The following is a 17971-nucleotide window of genomic DNA, read 5'->3' as shown; positions in this document are numbered from 1 at the left end:
TGTATTTAGTGCCATTCATCTTTCCTTCAGTCCTGATCAGCTTTCCTGTCCCTGCAGATGGAAAACATCCCCACAGCATGATGCTGCCACCACCATGCTTCACTGTAGAAACGGTGTTCTCAGGGTGTTGGGTTTGTGCCACACATGTTGTTTCCCATGATGACCAAAAAGATCAAGTTCAGTCTCATTTGACCAGAGAATCTTCTTCCATGTGTTTGGGGAGTCTGGCACATGCTGTTAGGCAAACTCCAAACATGTTTTCTTCAGCAATGACTTTTTTTCCCCTTTCTGACCACTCTTCCATAAAGCCCCACCCGCTCTGTGGAGTGTATGGCTTAAAGTGGTCCTATGGACAGATACTCTCATCTCCACTGTGGATCTTTGCAGCTCCTTCAGCGTTATCTTTGGTGTCTTTGTTGCATCTCTGATTAATGCTCTCCTTGCCCAGTCTGTGTTTTGGTGGGCGGGGCCTTCTCTTGTCAGGTTTGTCGTGGTGCCATGTTCTTTCCATTTTGCTATAATGGATTTAATGGCGCTCCCTGGGATATTCAAAGTTTGGGATATTTGTTTATAACCCAACCCTGATCTATACTTCTCCACAACTTTGTCTCTGACCTGTTTGGAGGCTCCTTGGTTTTCATGTTGCTTGCTTAGTCATGTTGCAGAGTCAGGGTCCTTCCAGAAAAGGCTGATTTTATACAGACATCATGTGACACTTTGCACACAGGCGGATCTTAATCAACTAATTATGTGACTTATGAAGTGAATCGGTTGGACCAGCTCTTATTCAGGGGTTTCATACGGAAGGGGGTGAATACTTATGCACACTCCTGATTTTCTTAATTATTGTTTGCGTCACAATAAAACAACAGTTTTCACCTTTAAAGTGGTAGGCATGTTGTGTAAATCAAATGGCGCTAACCCTCCAAACATCCATTTTAATTCCAGCTTGTAATGCGACGAAACAGGACAAACACCAAGGGGGATGAATACTTTTGCGAGAGAGAGAGAGAGAGAGAGAGAGTGAGTCTGTGTGTGTGTGTGTGTGTGTGTGTGTGTGTCTCACATATCACATTGTGTTCAGCACATTTCCACTCTCTGAATCATTTCAGTTTCACTCGTAACGGCTTCAGTCATTCTGCTATTGTCCCAGAACACGGACAAACAGTGCAAACGCCTCCGCTTGCTAAATTCATGCAGAAACTCTCCAGAGTTTTCAGATGCTCTTGAAACTTGGGAATGAGTCACAGATGTTGCACTACATTTCCAGCGAGTTTATGGAGTTTGCGTGCTGTTGAGAATTTTCTTAATGAGATCTATACAGAGGATTTTGATTTAAGGTCAATTTGCGTAATACAGTGTGTCATCTTCGGAATAAAATATTATTTATTAAATGATGTGTACTGAAGACCGTGCTAAGGAAACGGAGTAACTTTTTTTATTTAGTATTGTTCTCCCATATGTTTTAAGGCTTCAGGATACTTAACACCAAGATGACATGTTACTCGAAGACAAAACCAACTTCACGACATTTCTTCACTACATTTGAAAGACAAATATCGTATTTTTCACTCCACGACATTACTATCAAGGTCCTCGTTACTATGAAGCAGCTTTGAAAGTGGATGGTTTTTTGCAGGTGACACTGAGACAGACTATCAGTAATCACTAGGGTCACGTCACGTCCATAGACTGTATAAAATCAAGTTCATTGATTTCTCAGCAGCGTTATTTAACCCGATCAGTTGATGGCAGTATGGAAGGAGGCGGTTCTTCTGGGGAATGAACGCACCCACGGTTCTGTAACTAGAACCCATGTTTCAGTTTTCTGAAAGGATTAAAGATTCATTTCATTTTAAATGTTTGCTTCGTTTGCCGAAAACGAACCACATCACGGCCTACAAAAACTCACCATTCAGCCTGCGGAAGCATATTGAGGGATATAAACATTTTATTCCAAGAAAAAGCTTTCAACGAAGTGGTCTGTGCTTTTAGAGCGAGCGATAACGTTGCAATAGCTATGCAGTCTGGTTCGTCAAATGACTTTCTATGGATTTGCCCACCAAGTTGCCGTAGCCTTGTCCACGGCTAACGTTAACGCATAGCTAGTTAACTTGGACGCTGTTGGTTAGCATGTAGAAACGGAGTTACGCTAACATGAATAACGTTAACTTATCTGAAGTCCTTTCAGAAATGTTTTAGCCTAATCTTGACAAATAAACAGTGTAGAAATCTTTCTTTTCTAGTAGCGTTAGCTACACAATATGATTTTGAGTTTGAAAAGTGTTTGCTAGCATGTCAGGTGGAGTTTCACTGACTAGCTAGCTTAACGTTAAACCACCATGATGCACAGCATGCGTTCATTTTGTGAATTCACAAAACAATCCAGTCGGTTGCTTCAGAGGCGTTAGGCTTTGTAAGCGTTGTGGCAATAATACAACGATGCACTGACAGAAAATGTACTTTTAATACTTAAGTATTTTTAAAAGTGAGTACTTCAGGACTTTAACTTAAGTAAAAAATTGACTGGACAACTTTCACTTGTATCGGAGTAACATTTGACCAGTGGGATCTGTACTCTGACTTAAGTAATGAAGTTGGGTACTTTGTCCACTTCTGCTCCATATCTTCATTATTAATTGCAGTTATGCACATCTGGGTAGAAACTATCTATATGTACCCCAGGCAGACCTACCTTCTTGCCAAAAAGAAAAAAATCGGTGAAGAATTGAGCGAGAAGACGTGATTTTCGTGAAATGTGGACGCTGCCGGATGAACAAAAGACAGACAGCACATGAGGGCATAAACTCATCACCTGTATGACCTGGATGAGCTACTTAATAGAAGCTTGTGAAGACCAGTTTAGTCTTGTAATGACCAATCACAGGCTTTGTTACGCAGTGCGTTTAACCAGGAAGTTCACTGAGCTACAGTGTCGACGATCGAGCGAAACCTTCACATGGCTTCCTTTTGCTCTACGATGATGTCATATGGTGTGTTGAAGCCAGCCAATTATCATCTCTGCATGAAATGTCTCATCTCATCTCATTATCTCTAGCTGCTTTATCCTGTTCTACAGGGTCACAGGCAAGCTGGAGCCTATCCCAGCTGACTACGGGCGAAAGGCGGGGTACACCCTGGACAAGTCGCCAGGTCATCACAGGGCTGACACATAGACACAGACAACCATTCACATTCACACCTACGGTCAATTTAGAGTCACCAGTTAACCTAACCTGCATGTCTTTGGACTGTGGGGGAAACCGGAGCACCCGGAGGAAACCCACGCGGACACGGGGAGAACATGCAAACTCCACACAGAAGGCCCTCGCCGGCCACGGGGCTCGAACCCGGACCTTCTTGCTGTGAGGCAACAGCGCTAACCACTACACCACCATGCTGCCCCTGCATGAAATTTGTTGAAGTTTTAATTTTTATTTTTTATTTTTCTGACAATTCTTAACATTTCGAATATGTTTTAGAATTGAGGGATCTGATTAACAGTTTTAAACTGTTTCAAGTTGAATGAGATTTCCATATTAAATAAGATTGTTTGTACAACCCCGATTCCAAAAAAGTTGGGACAAAGTACAAATTGTAAATAAAAATGGAATGCAATAATTTACAAATCTCAAAAACTGATATTGTATTCACAATAGAACATAGACAACATATCAAATGTCGAAAGTGAGACATTTTGAAATTTCATGCCAAATATTGGCTCATTTGAAATTTCATGACAGCAACACATCTCAAAAAAGTTGGGACAGGGGCAATAAGAGGCTGGAAAAGTTAAAGATACAAAAAAGGAACAGCTGGAGGACCAAATTGCAACTCATTAGGTCAATTGGCAATAGGTTATTAACATGACTGGGTATACAAAGAGCATCTTGGAGTGGCAGCGGCTCTCAGAAGTAAAGATGGGAAGAGGATCACCAATCCCCCTAATTCTGCGCCGACAAATAGTGGTGCAATATCAGAAAGGAGTTCGACAGTGTAAAATTGCAAAGAGTTTGAACATATCATCATCTACAGTGCATAATATCATCAAAAGATTCAGAGAATCTGGAAGAATCTCTGTGCGTAAGGGTCAAGGCCGGAAAACCATACTGGGTGCCCGTGATCTTCAGGCCCTTAGACAGCACTGCATCACATACAGGCATGCTTCTGTATTGGAAATCACAAAATGGGCTCAGGAATATTTCCAGAGAACATTATCTGTGAACACAATTCATCGTGCCATCCACCGTTGCCAGCTAAAACTCTATAGTTCAAAGAAGAAGCCGTATCTAAACATGATCCAGAAGCGCAGACGTCTTCTCTGGGCCAAGGCTCATTTAAAATGGACTGTGGCAAAGTGGAAAACTGTTCTGTGGTCAGACGAATCAAAATTTGAAGTTCTTTATGGAAATCAGGGACGCCGTGTCATTCGGACTAAAGAGGAGAAGGACGACCCAAGTTGTTATCAGTGCTCAGTTCAGAAGCCTGCATCTCTGGTATGGGGTTGCATTAGTGCGTGTGGCATGGGCAGCTTACACATCTGGAAAGACACCAATGCTGAAAGGTATATCCAGGTTCTAGAGCAACATATGCTCCCATCCAGACGACGTCTCTTTCAGGGAAGACCTTGCATTTTCCAACATGACAATGCCAAACCACATACTGCATCAATTACAGCATCATGGCTGCGTAGAAGAAGGGTCCGGGTACTGAACTGGCCAGCCTGCAGTCCAGATCTTTCACCCATAGAAAACATTTGGCGCATCATAAAACGGAAGATATGACAAAAAAGACCTAAGACAGTTGAGCAACTAGAATCCTACATTAGACAAGAATGGGTTAACATTCCCATCCCTAAACTTGAGCAACTTGTCTCCTCAGTCCCCAGACGTTTACAGACTGTTGTAAAGAGAAAAGGGGATGTCTCACAGTGGGAAACATGGCCTTGTCCCAACTTTTTTGAGATGTGTTGTTGTCATGAAATTTAAAAATCACCTAATTGTTCTCTTTAAATGATACATTTTCTCAGTTTAAACATTTGATATGTCATCTATGTTCTATTCTGAATAAAATGTGGAATTTTGAAACTTCCACATCATTGCATTCTGTTTTTATTTACAATTTGTACTTTGCCCCAACTTTTTTGGAATCGGGGTTGTATTTCAGCTACCACTGCTCAAGCCCTTGTTTGTTTATTTTGTTTGTTTTTAGCGTCCCAATCAGCTTTGCGTTAAACCTACATGCATAGCGTAGGTGCACACTGCCGGTCCCTCCTCTGCCGAACTCACTCTTCCTTTTCTTTTTGCGCATTCTCCTTTCCTTTTTCTAATTTTCTGTATCTACCTACCTATCTCACTCTTTCTTTACCGCCTTTCTCTTTCTCAATCTCCCTTCCTCCTTTCCTTTCTTACCTTTATCGTGTCTTCATTTTTTTATCCAGGCTTGTAGTACTCGAGTCCGATTCGTGCCCTAATTTTAAGGACTCGTGACTTGACTTGGACTTGAGCACCGATGACTCGGACTTGCGCATTAACTGCATTCGGACTCGTAAGTTGGAGACGAGGACTCTGATTTTTTTCTTTATTTTTTGTAACATGCCATAATAATTTGGCATATTTTATATTTCTATCTACATTAATTTTTATACTAATTTTGTGCAAGAGAATGCACATTCACCTGTTCATACATCACGTTCAGGAACAAACTAACGTTAATGGCGCTAAAATGCCTGGAGAGACGCCCCTAGGATTGTCTGCTTTGCTTATACAGGCTTCTTGTGCAGTGGGAAAAAATGCACTGCTATGTGTTCCATATGTAGAAGAACTATCGAGGGGACGACCTCGAACTTCACTCGTCATTTGGGAAGACTCCACCCAGAGAAGGAAGTGACACGCTATGTCCGTTGCTCTTTTGATAGTGGGCGGGGCTTGCTGAGCGATGGACTAGCTCGTGTTAACCCTCTCTCATGTTATTTGCCCTGTTGATAGTGGGCGGGGCTTGCTGAGCGATGAACAGCTTTTTATCTGTAGCCTGTTAACTAAAACGGGGCAGTCGAGCAGGAACGTTAGTCCAACACAGTAGCAGCGACGCTTTCACAGAAAGGCAGCAACAGCCACCGTCAAATGGTGCGGATGGAGTCTTGTTCTCGGACTCGACTTGAACACTGGGTACTCGAGACTGGACTCGACTACAACACTGCTTTTAGCTCCTTACACTTATGAGCCCTACAGTACTGTGCAAAAGTCTTTTTAGGCACTCTTTTGTTTTCATACAAACTTCGTTATCGATTTCTATTTTACGACTTCTGTATTATCGAGTCAGTCCAAAAACATTTTAGAGTTCCAAACGTTCGTTCATGTTCCAGCACAAAATTAAACGTGACGGAGGAGGGGGGGAATCGCTTGTATCTGAGCAGCATATTACATAAGAGAGCACTTATCAAATTAAAAAAAGAAAACGTAATGAAGGCTTTGGTGCAAAATGAAGACGCGAGTGTGACAAAGTGTCCAGAAGAGCTATGGCCGGTTCCGGAAGATTTTCAGTAAAACCTACAGCTCATTGTACCGGAGACTGCTATTATTTATTTATTTATTTATTTATTCAAAGCACAGGGTCGTCTCGCACCAAATATTGACTTTTTGTTTCATTTCTTATGGCTTACTGCTGTTTGTTTTTAAGCCGTTTTTGGCTTTCTCCAGCATTTCTTTACATGCACCGAAGACTTTTTTTTTTTTTTTCCCCCACAGGACCGTATATGAAACTTAAACTCCGCTCCCGCTGGGAACAGTCACACATGGCTCAGGATCAGGTGTATTCTTTGGAGAAGTGGTGGAAATCCGGGATAAATGCACTAACCGAGCTCGCGCGCACACGACTGAAAGAGTCCTGTGCTGCTTCAAGCACTTCATTTGTTCCTGAACTCCATCGCTGATACTTGTTGAGGAATCTGAGGTGCTTTATCGCTGGCATTCATTCTTCCTCATGGCTTCATGCCCTGTTGAGGAGTTGCCCAGAGTCAAATTTGGGCCAGGTGCTGACACAAGTCTGCACTTGTTGATTTCTGTCCTACAGCGCTGCATGATGCAGAACAGTATAAGTGTTCCCAGCATTAAATTATAGTTCCGGTATCGATCCGGGTAGACATGAATTTTTTTTTTTTTTTTCCTGATATGCGTAAAACTTGATTATAGATTGTAGCCAGGGTGTTTATCGTGGTCCTTTCGGAACACGAAGACATCGATTTGTGTGACTGCTCGTTCATGCACACTTGGATATATTGTGAATAGCGCGTGTGAATGAATAGCTAATTGCTCCTTTTAAGGCCGCCAGTGAAAGATTGTTGGCTGTCTGATCATATCAGAGTTGAAAGACCTGTAAAGAGAAAAGGCGCTTCAGACACGTTTGCTATTCCCCTGGCTACAGCCATGATGTGTTGCGTTTCCACTCCTCACGTGTTATCACACATGATCGCTCTAACATCGTTCACGTTGTCGTGAGATCTCGGTAAATCAGGAGCCAGTGACCAACAACGGTAATACCTTTAATCTATTTCTCGAGTTGAACAACCAAAAACGGCGCAAAAATAAACCATATTGAAGACAGATGAAGCCTTGCTTACACAAAAGACGTGTCTGTCTGACCCCCAAGTGTAATCATCTCATGATGCGTGACGTAATGCGAAAGGGGTCTGTACCGTGAGTAGAGAAAAACGAAATGGCGGAGCGTGTTCCTGAACCAACCGAGGACGAAACAAAAACACTACTCAAAAACAAAACCCCCAAAAATACACCAAAAAAAAGCAACAAAATGTGGAATAAAAGTATTTGATGGTAAGGACGTGTAAACCACCCCCAAGAATGATTGATTATTATCGCATTTTTCACAAATTGCTCCTGTCATTTCGCCAGTTTGTTTACATTCTAAGCGGAAATGATTTTGTCCGACGTTTTGTATAAAGTTTATCGAATTTGCGAAAAATAAAAATGCTCCATTTCTCAAAATGTAGTGAGTGTGAATAGAATAAAACAGTTATTCCACTCAGTCTCGTCGTACATGGATTATAGTGAACTCGGTGCTATGCACCTCGTCGGCTATCTGCTCATGTACGACTCGATTTCATGGAATAACTGTTAAGTATTGCTTGATCAAGGAGGTAATTACGTAGGTATACTTATCGAATGTTATAGGCGGCACGGTGGTCCAGCAAGAAGGTTCCAGGTTTGAACCTCACAGCCGACGGGGGCCTTTCTGTATAGAGTAAGAACATGCAAACACTGGGTTTCCTCCACAGTTCAAAGACATGCATGTTAGATAAAATACCCAGCCACTGGAGTTGTACAAGCCAGTGCATACTTGGTGCCAGTCCCAAGCCCAGATAGATTGGGGAGGGTTGCATCAGAAAGGGAGTCTGGTGTAAAACCTACACTACCGTTCAAAAGTTTGGGGTCACTTTGAAATGTCCTTATTTTTGAAAGAAAAGCACTGTTCTTTTCAATGAAGATCACTTTAAACTAATCAGAAATCCACTCTATACATTGCTAATGTGGTAAATGACTATTCTAGCTGCAAATGTCTGGTTTTTGGTGCAATATCTCCATAGGTGTATAGAGGCCCATTTCCAGCAACTCTCACTCCAGTGTTCTAATGGTACAATGTGTTTGCTCATTGCCTCAGAAGGCTAACGGATGATTAGAAAACCCTTGTACAATCATGTTAGCACAGCTGAAAACAGTTGAGCTCTTTAGAGAAGCTATAAAACTGACCTTCCTTTGAGCAGATTGAGTTTCTGGAGCATCACATTTGTGGGGTCGATTAAATGCTCAAAATGGCCAGAAAAATGTCTTGACTATATTTTCTATTCATTTTACAACTTATGGTGGTAAATGAAAGTGTGACTTTTCATGGAGAAAACAAAATTGTCTGGGTGACCCCAAACTTTTGAACGTTAGTGTACGCCAAATCAAATATGCGGAACAGATCCACTGTGTCGACCCCGAATGTACAGGAGCAGCCGAAAGAGCAAGACGACTCATCAAATGTTGTGAGAAAATTGAGAGGAGATAAATGGGATAAATTTTGCATGAAGTGTCGATTACGTTTGTACGATGCAATAAATAACTACCATGAATCACTTAACGTAACACTGAAACTCCTGTTTCAAGGAACGTTTGAGTATGAATTTAGTAACCTTTCCAGTTTTCTGCTCTTGTAACCTTTCTGCTTCATGTTGTGCGTTTGTGAGATGCTTTTCTGCTCACCACCTTTGTAAAGAGTGATGATTTGAGTTGGACCCAGTCTGACCGTTCTCCCGTTCTCATCACCAAGGCATTTCTACTGGCAGAACTTCTGCTCGCTGGATGCGTTGTGTTATTCAGACCATTCTGTGTAGAGACTGGTGAAAATCCCAAGAGATCTACAGTTTCTGAAATGCTCATCAACCCATCTGACACCAATAACAATGCTACGGTTAAAATCACTGACGTCACTTTTTTTTTTTTTTCCCCTTCTTCCTTCTGATGATGTGAACGTTTAACAGAAACGGTTGACTGGAGCTGCATGATTTATTGCATTGGTCTGTTGTTGCATAATTGGCTGATTGGGTCTCTCTGTCTGTCTCTCTCTCTGCCTCTCTGTCTATCTCTCTGCCTCTCTCTCTCTGTATCACTCTCTCGGTTTGTCTCTGTGTCGCTCTCTGTCTGTCTCTCTCTCTGTCTCTCTGTCTGTCTGTGCCTGTCTCTGTCACTCTCTCACTGTGTCTGTCTGTCTCTCTCTCTCTCTCTCACACACAAAACCACATTTTGTCTGTTTCAGCTGCAGGCAGCTAATCAGCTTCTTCAGCAGGCTCACCAGCCACACAGTTACCTCATCGAGACGGTTCACCAGCGGGACACGCAGATCCAGTCTCTAAAAGAGCGCCTCTCGCTGCTGGAACAGGAAGTGAGGTATGCATTCAGAGCAGTAGCCCAGATTTCAGTTGGTGAAACAGCACACCCTCTTTTATTCTGGAGAATTGTTTGCAGTGTAAATGTTAAAACGTGCCAAAATATTGAAGTGCTAAAAATGATTTACAACCCCAGTTCCAAAAAAGTTGGGATGCTGTATAAACTGGAAATAAAAAGAGAATATGATTTGCAAATCATGGAAACCCTGTGTTTCATTGAAAATAGTACAAAGACAACATATCAAATGTTGAAACTGAGAAACTTTACCACTGTGTTGCATCACCTCGACTTTTAACAACACTCTGTAAACGTTTGAGAACTGAGGAGACCAGTTGCTGTAGTTTTGAAAGAGAAGTGTTGCCCCATTCTTGCCTGATATACAGTTTCAATTGCTCAACAGTTCGGGGTCTCCTTTGTCATATTTTGCTCTTCATAATGCGGCAAATGTTTTAAATGGGAGACAGGTCTGGACTGCAGGTGGGCCAGTTTAGCACCCGGACTCTTTTACTACAGAGCTGTGCAGAAAGCGGTTTGGCATTGTCTTGCTGAAAGAAGGAAGGCCTTCTCTGAAAAAGATTTTGTCTGGATGGCAGTATGTTGCTCTGAAACGTGTATATAACATTTCAGCATTTATGACGCCTTCCCAGATGTACAAGCTACCCGTGTCATGTGCACTAATGCACCGTCATACCATTACAGATGCTGGCTTTTGAACTGTGCACTGATGACAAGCCAGATGGTCCCTCTCCTCTTTAGCCTGGAGGACATGGTGTCCATGATTTCTAAAAATTTCTACTTTTGATTCGTCAGACCTCAGGACAGTTTTCCACTTTGCCTCAGTCCATCGTGAAAGAGCTTGGGCTCAGAGGTGGTGGCGGTGTTTGTTTCTGGATATTGTTTATATCTGGTTTTAACTTGCGTTTGTGGATGCAGTAATGAACTGTTTTCACAGACAATGGTTTTCTGAAGGGCAGCACGGTGGTGTAGTGGTTAGCGCTGTCGCCTCACAGCAAGAAGGTCCGGGTTCGAGCCCCGGGGCCGGCGAGGGCCTTTCTGTGCGGAGTTTACATGTTCTCCCCGTGTCCGCGTGGGTTTCCTCCGGGTGCTCCGGTTTCCCCCACAGTCCAAAGACATGAAGGTTAGGTTAACTGGTGACTCTAAATTGACCGTAGGTGTGAATGTGAGTGTGAATGGTTGTCTGTGTCTATGTGTCAGCCCTGTGATGACCTGGCGACTTGTCCAGGGTGTACCCCGCCTTTCACCCGTAGTCAGCTGGGATAGGCTCCAGCTTGCCTGCGACCCTGTAGAACAGGATAAAGCGGCTAGAGATAATGAGATGAGATGATGGTTTTCTGAAGTGTTCCTGAGCCCATAGGGAGGGAAAGTAATCTCATTGCCCGCTACTGGATGCGTTCCAACCTCTATGGCAAAATGAATGGGAATATCTTTTCAAAAAATTACATTTCCGGTTACACTTCATAGTTAAGACAATGATTTCCATATGTTGTGCATGTCGGGCAGCTCTATTGATCCTGGTGATCATACTTTATTTTTTCCACCGATTTGAATTGTTTTGAATGTTTTTTAATAAGCTGATCAAAGACTACACGGACCGGACGTCGCGTATGTGATGTCACCGCAAGTCTAGCGCCTTTCCAAATCTGTAGCAGGTAGCGGCCGGCAAGTAGCCTACACCAACATGCCGATTTGTATAGCGTGGTTGGCGGAGTATTTCTGTACAGTACCAATAAGAAATGCATCCCTCATGGGGATAACCATTACAGATCAGGGCATGTAGTCAACTGCCGCTATTCGCAGGGAGACCTGTCAGCACTCGTAAGGGCTAGTATGAAGAACAAAACTTATCAAGCCTACTGCTGACGTAATATGAGCGACTCTGACTAGACAGTTTGGTTGTAGTCCGTTTCTGACAGGTTAGGCGCAATTTCGATCTTTTAAAAGACAGTGAAATTTCACCTGATACTTTCACAGTTAGTAGATAATCCCAGCATATACAACATATTTTTTGGGGGTGTACAAGTTCCACATCATAACTTCGTGGGATTTTTTAAAAAAAATCAGGTCTATGGGATTTTCAATAGTATGGCTCTCGGCTTAGGAACGCTACCACTAGGATTGCTGTGTTTCACTTTCCCTCCCGAAACAGTGATTTCCACTACAGACACGTGTCTGCTTTTAATGCAGTGTCTCCTGAGGTCCTGAAGATCACAGGCATCCAGTGTCAGTTTTCAGCCTTGTCTCTTGCATACAGCGATTTCTCCAGATTCTCTGAATTTTTTAAACTTTTATATTATGGACCGTAGATGATGTGATCCCCAAATTCTTTGCAGTTTTACATTGAGGAACGTTTCATTATTCTTAAATTGTTGCACTGTTTGCCCATGCAGTCTTTCACAGAGTAGTGAACCCCTCCTCATCTTTACTTCTGAGAGACTCCGCCTCTCTGGGATGCTCTTTTTATACCCAATCATGTTACTGACCTGTTGCTAATTAACCTAATTATTTAATATATGTAGGAATAGGGCACAGTCACTGGGGAAAACACACAAACACAGGTTAATTCCCATCAGGTGCAGTGATTCTACCACTTACCTTCCCTGACTCCACCCTCCATTCACAGTCTGACGCTTGACCACGCCCCCACTGCCACATACCCCCACCGCCCGACTCAGGCCGGGGAGCCATCCGGCCTGCAGCTGACACCCCCCCCCCCCCCCCCCCCCCCCCCCCCGACGGGAGAGGAAGTCCGCCACGACCATCTGCGCCCCCGGCCTGTGGACCACCTCGAACTTAAACGGCTGGAGTGCCAGATACCAACCGGTGATCCGCGCGTTGGCATCCTTCATGTGGTGGAGCCACTGCAGGGGCGCATGGTCCAACCAGAGGGTGAAAGGGCGCCCCAGCAGGTAGTAGCGGAGGGCGAGGACTGCCCACTTGATGGCAAGGCATTCCTTCTCTATGGTGCTGTACCTGCCCTTGCGCACCAACAGCTTTCGGCTGATGTACAGCACTGGATGGTCCTCCACCTCCTGGGACAGAACAGCCCCCAGCCCTCTGTCTGATGCATCTGTCTGCAAAACAAAGGGGAGAGAAAAGTCAGGGGAGTGTAACAGTGGCCCCCCACACAGTGCAGCCTTTACCTTAGAGAAAGCCCGCTGGCATTGCTCCGTCCACTGGACCGGATCTGGTGCACCCTTTTAGTGAGATCAGTCAGCGGGCTGGTGACGTCCGAATAATTAGGTATAAACCTACGATAGTAGCCAGCCAGCCCCAGGAACTGTCTCACCCTCTTTTTGGTCTTGGGCCTCGGGCAGGCCGCAATCTCTGCTGTCTTATTGATTTGGGAACACACCTGCCCATTGCCCAAGTGGAAGCCCAGATACCATACTTCCACCCGCCCAATCGCACACTTCTTCGGGTTGGCTGTGAGACCCGCTTGCCTCAGCGACCTAAGGACTGCCCTTAGGTGTTCTAGGTGCCGCGGCCAGTCATTACTATAAATAATAATGTCGTCCAGGTATGCGGCCACATAGGTGGCGTGGGGGCGGAGGACCCTATCCATAAGCCGCTGGAATGTAGCGGGCGCCCCAAACAGCCCAAAAGGAAGTGTGACGAACTGGTGTAAGCCAAACGGTGTAGAAAAGGCCATTTTCTCTCGGGATAGCGGAGTCAAGGGGATCTGCCAATATCCCTTTGTCAAATCCAGTGTCGAATAAAAACGAGCCGTGCCTACGAGGCATTGGGTACGCGTCAAATTTAGACACCGCGTTGACTTTTCTATAGTCCACACAGAACCAGACCAACCCGTCGGCCTTGGGAACCAAGACCACCAGGCTGCTCCAGTCACTGTGGGACTCCTCGACGATGCCCATTTCGAGCATGGCCTCGAGTTCTTCCCGACCCACCTTTTTTTTGTGTTCGGGCAGTCTGTAAGGGCGGCTGCGCACTACTACCCCCGGGGGCATCTCAATGTGGTGTTCTATGAGGTGGGTGCGGCCAGGCAGGGGCGAGAACACATCAGAAAATTCTGTTTGCAACTGGGCTACCTCCGTGAGCTGGGTTGGGGAGAGGTGGTCTCCACAGGGGACCGGAGCGGTGGGCGATGTCAATTTTCCCTTTTGAACCTCCGGCCCCAGCTCCGCCTTCTCTGGAACCACCGACACCAACGCCACGGGGACCTCCTCGTTCCAAAGTTTTAACAGATTGAGGTGGCAAATCTGTAATGCCCCACCCCTGTCTGTTCGCCTCACCTCATAGTCGACGTCCCCGACTCGCTGTGTGACCTCAAATGGTCCTTGCCACCTGTCGATCAATTTGGAGCTCGACGTGGGCAACAACACGAGTACTTTATCTCCTGGTGTGAATTCCCTAAGGCGCGTGCCCCTGTCGTACAGACGGACTTGACGTTCTTGGGCCTGCCGCAAATTCTCCTGGGTTAGGTGCGTGAGGGTGTGGAGTTTGGTGCGCAGGTCGATAACGTATTGAATTTCATTTTTGCTTGTTGAAGGTCCCTCCTCCCAATTTTCACGCAGCACATCTAAAATGCCACGTGGCTTACGCCTGTATAATAGTTTGAACGGGGAGAACCCCGTAGAGGCTTGTGGGACCTCTCACACTGTGAATAACAGGGGCTCTAGCCATTTATCCCAGCTGCGTGCGTCCTCGCTTACAAATTTTTGAATGATGTTCTTGAGGGTGCGGTTGAACCATTCGACTAAGCCATCCATTTGTGGGTGATAAACGCTGGTGCGGATAGGCTTAATTCCCAGTAACCCATACAGTTCGCGCAGTGTACGTGACATAAACGTAGTGCCTTGATCAGTCAGAATCTCTTGGGGATTCTGACTCGGGAGATGACGCGGAAGAGTGCTTCCGCAATACTACGTGCTGAGATATTGCGAAGAGGCACTGCTTCCGGATATCGCGTTGCATAGTCCACCAGAACTAAAATAAAGCGATATCCTCGTGTTGACCGATCTAATGGCTCAACGAGATCCATCCCAATTCTTTCGAATGGGGTCTCGATTAATGGCAGAGGGCGCGAAGACGCTTTTGGAATGGCCGCTGGATTTACTAACTGGCATTCGCGGCACGCCGTACACCACCTACGGATATTGCCGCGAATCCCTGGCCAATAGAACCAGGCCATTATTCGGGCTAGTGTCTTATCCTGCCTCAAGTGTCCAGCCATGGGATTAAAGTGAGTCGCCTGAAATATAAATTCCCGGCGGCTCTTTGGGATCAAAAGCTGTTATCGGTTCCTTAATCTGAGTGTCCTGCGTTGCTTGGTATAACCTATCCTTAATAATGGAGAAATAGGGGAAGGGCGGGGTGGCGTTTGGCTGGAGCATTTGGCCATCGATTACTCTCACTTGGTCAAACGCATGCCGCAGTCTCGTCTCACGACTGCTGTAACGGGAAATCCGCGAGGGATTCCCCGAGAGAGGGAGGAGGAGCCTGCTGCTCCTCGCTGTGATGCGGTGATGACGTAGACAGCTCTGTGACAGCTGCTCCTGCCAAAGCCACACCGGGACCTCCCCCTGCTAAATTATGGCAGGCCCCACTCTTCACTAAATATGTCATTAATTCCCTGAATCCCGGCCAATCAGTCCCCAAAATTATCGAGTGGGTAAGGCGAGGATTAACCGCCGCCTTTACTCTAAATTTCTCCCCTTGAAATAGAATGTGGGCCGACACTAAAGGGTAGTTGTGAACATCCCCGTGCACACACAACACCTTCACCAATTGTGCTCTCCCCAATGCCTCGTCTTACACCAGGCTTTGGTGGAAGCCTGATACGTATCCCCTTGGATACTCACCGGTATGCGATACACTCCGGGCCCGATCGAGGGCAGTCCCTGGCGCGTCGGGGATCCGGACCACCGCGCCCACCTCCATCGCCGAGCACTGATGCTGGAAATGCCCTGGCTCCCCGCAGCGCCAGCATACTGGCCCAGGCTTTCCCTCTGCACTGGTGTTCCGGAGCTCACTCACCTGAGAGGGGGAAGACACAGACACGGAAGTAGGAAATGGTAGGGCGCGGCGGGCCAGCTGGGGTGGAGCCGGCCCCCGCCTCCGCGGTGGGGGAATGGGACGAGGACGAGGAACAGAAGGGGGGTAGAGAGAGAGAGAGGGGAGAAGAGCAGACATGCTGTGTCCTGCCATCGGAACAGCCGCCATATGGTCCTCCGCCAACTCGATGGCCTGATTCAGCGATGCCGGGCGATGGCACTGGACCCACTCTGCTGTTCCTTCTGGAAGTCGGGCAATGAATTGTTCCAGCGCCACCAGGTCGATGATTCCCTCGGCGTCGCGGTTGTCGGCCCTCAGCCACTGCCGGCAGGCGTCCCGGAGTTGCTGGCCAAACGCGAACGGCTGGCCGACCTCCTCCAGGTGCAGCGCGCGGAAGCGCTGCCACTGCTGCTCCGGGGTGTGCCCCACACATTGGAGGACGGCCCTGCGGAGGTCGACGTAGACCAGCCGCTTGTCAGCAGGGAGCTGTAGTGCGGCCAGCTGCGCCTCGCCCGTTAGCAGGGGGAGGAGGCGCGCTGTTCCACCGGCCAACTGCATGCCTCTGCTATCTGCTCAAAAAGAGCAAGGAAGGCTTTGGGGTCATCATGCGGACCCATCTTCATTAGGGTGAGGTGGGGAGGGTCCGCGGCAGTGGTGATGGTGGACCCCGTCGACGCGAGCAGGTGCCGGAACGCCTGGCGAGCTTCCTGCTGTGCCAGCGCCAGGGCTTCAAACCGTTGTTCCTGCTCCTTCCGGAGGGCAACCAGCACCTGGTGCTGGCTCTGTTGGGCTGAGGCGAGGGCATGGACCAGGTCCTTGAAGGGGGGAGGACTCCATGAGGCTGTTCTCTTCTGTACTCCGTCCCGGGTTTCGGCACTACTGTAGGAATAGTTAGGGTGGGTGGAGCACAGAAGCACGGCAAGCCAGAACTGAGTTCGCAAAAACCCTTTTTATTGAAGCTTTTCAGCTTTCAGTTATTCTCTCACACACACACACACACACACACACACAGAAGTGTTCTCATCAGGGGAGAGCTCCCTTCTTCTGCTCTCCCTCTCCTCTTATAGGGCGCAGTCACTGGGGAAGACACACAAACACAGGTTAATTCCCGTCAGGTGCAGTGATTCTGCCACTTACCTTCCCTGACTCCGCCCCTCCATTCACAGACCGACGCTTGACCACAACCCCACTGCCACAATATAATATATATAATTTTTTTTTTTTTTAACATGTCTAGTCTTTTGTTGCCCCTGTCCCAGCTTTTCTGAAACGTGTTGCTGGGACTAAATTCAAAACGAACATTATATTTTTCAAAAGAAACAATAAAATTTCTCAGTTTCAACATTTGATCTGGTGTCTTTGTACTACAACCCCGATTCCAAAAAAGTTGGGACAAAGTACAAATTGTAAATAAAAACGGAATGCAATGATGTGGAAGTTTCAAAATTCCATATTTTATTCAGAACAGTACATTGATGACATATCAAATGTTTAAACTGAGAAAATGTATCATTTAAAGAGAAAAATTAGGTGATTTTTAAATTTCATGACAACAACACATCTCAAAGTTGGGACAAGGCCATGTTTACCACTGTGAGACATCCTTTTTTCTCTTTACAACAGTCTGTAAACGTCTGGGCACTGAGGAGACAAGTTGCTCAAGTTTAGGGATAGGAACGTTAACCCATTCTTGTCTAATGTAAGATTCTAGTTGCTCAACTGTCTTAGGTCTTTTTTGTCGTATCTTCCGTTTTATGATGCGCCAAATGTTTTCTATGGGTGAAAGATCTGGACTGCAGGCTGGCCAGTTCAGTACCCGGACCCTTCTTCTACGCAGCCATGATGCTGTAATTGATGCAGTATGTGGTTTGGCATTGTCATGTTGGAAAATGCAAGGTCTTCCCTGAAAGAGACGTCGTCTGGATGGGAGCATATGTTGCTCTAGAACCTGGATATACCTTTCAGCATTGATGGTGTCTTTCCAGATGTGTAAGCTG

At 46.0% G+C, this 17971-nt stretch overlaps 1 protein-coding gene across 2 annotated transcripts in view; it reads left to right on the top strand.

Annotated features, from left to right (window-relative positions):
• The window catches only part of pibf1 (progesterone immunomodulatory binding factor 1), a 152926-nt gene that overhangs the window by 104436 nt on the left and 30519 nt on the right, over positions 1 to 17971 (top strand). For both annotated transcript variants that reach the window (XM_060899022.1, XM_060899023.1), the window contains exon 15: positions 9811 to 9941. In XM_060899022.1, the coding sequence (XP_060755005.1) occupies positions 9811 to 9941 (131 nt within the window). The remainder of the gene's footprint in view (positions 1 to 9810; positions 9942 to 17971) is intronic.

Source organism: Neoarius graeffei, chromosome 18 (assembly GCF_027579695.1).
Source record: "Neoarius graeffei isolate fNeoGra1 chromosome 18, fNeoGra1.pri, whole genome shotgun sequence".
In the NCBI taxonomy this organism is placed as follows: Eukaryota; Metazoa; Chordata; class Actinopteri; order Siluriformes; family Ariidae; genus Neoarius; species Neoarius graeffei.
This window is presented reverse-complemented; position numbering and strand designations above follow the sequence as displayed.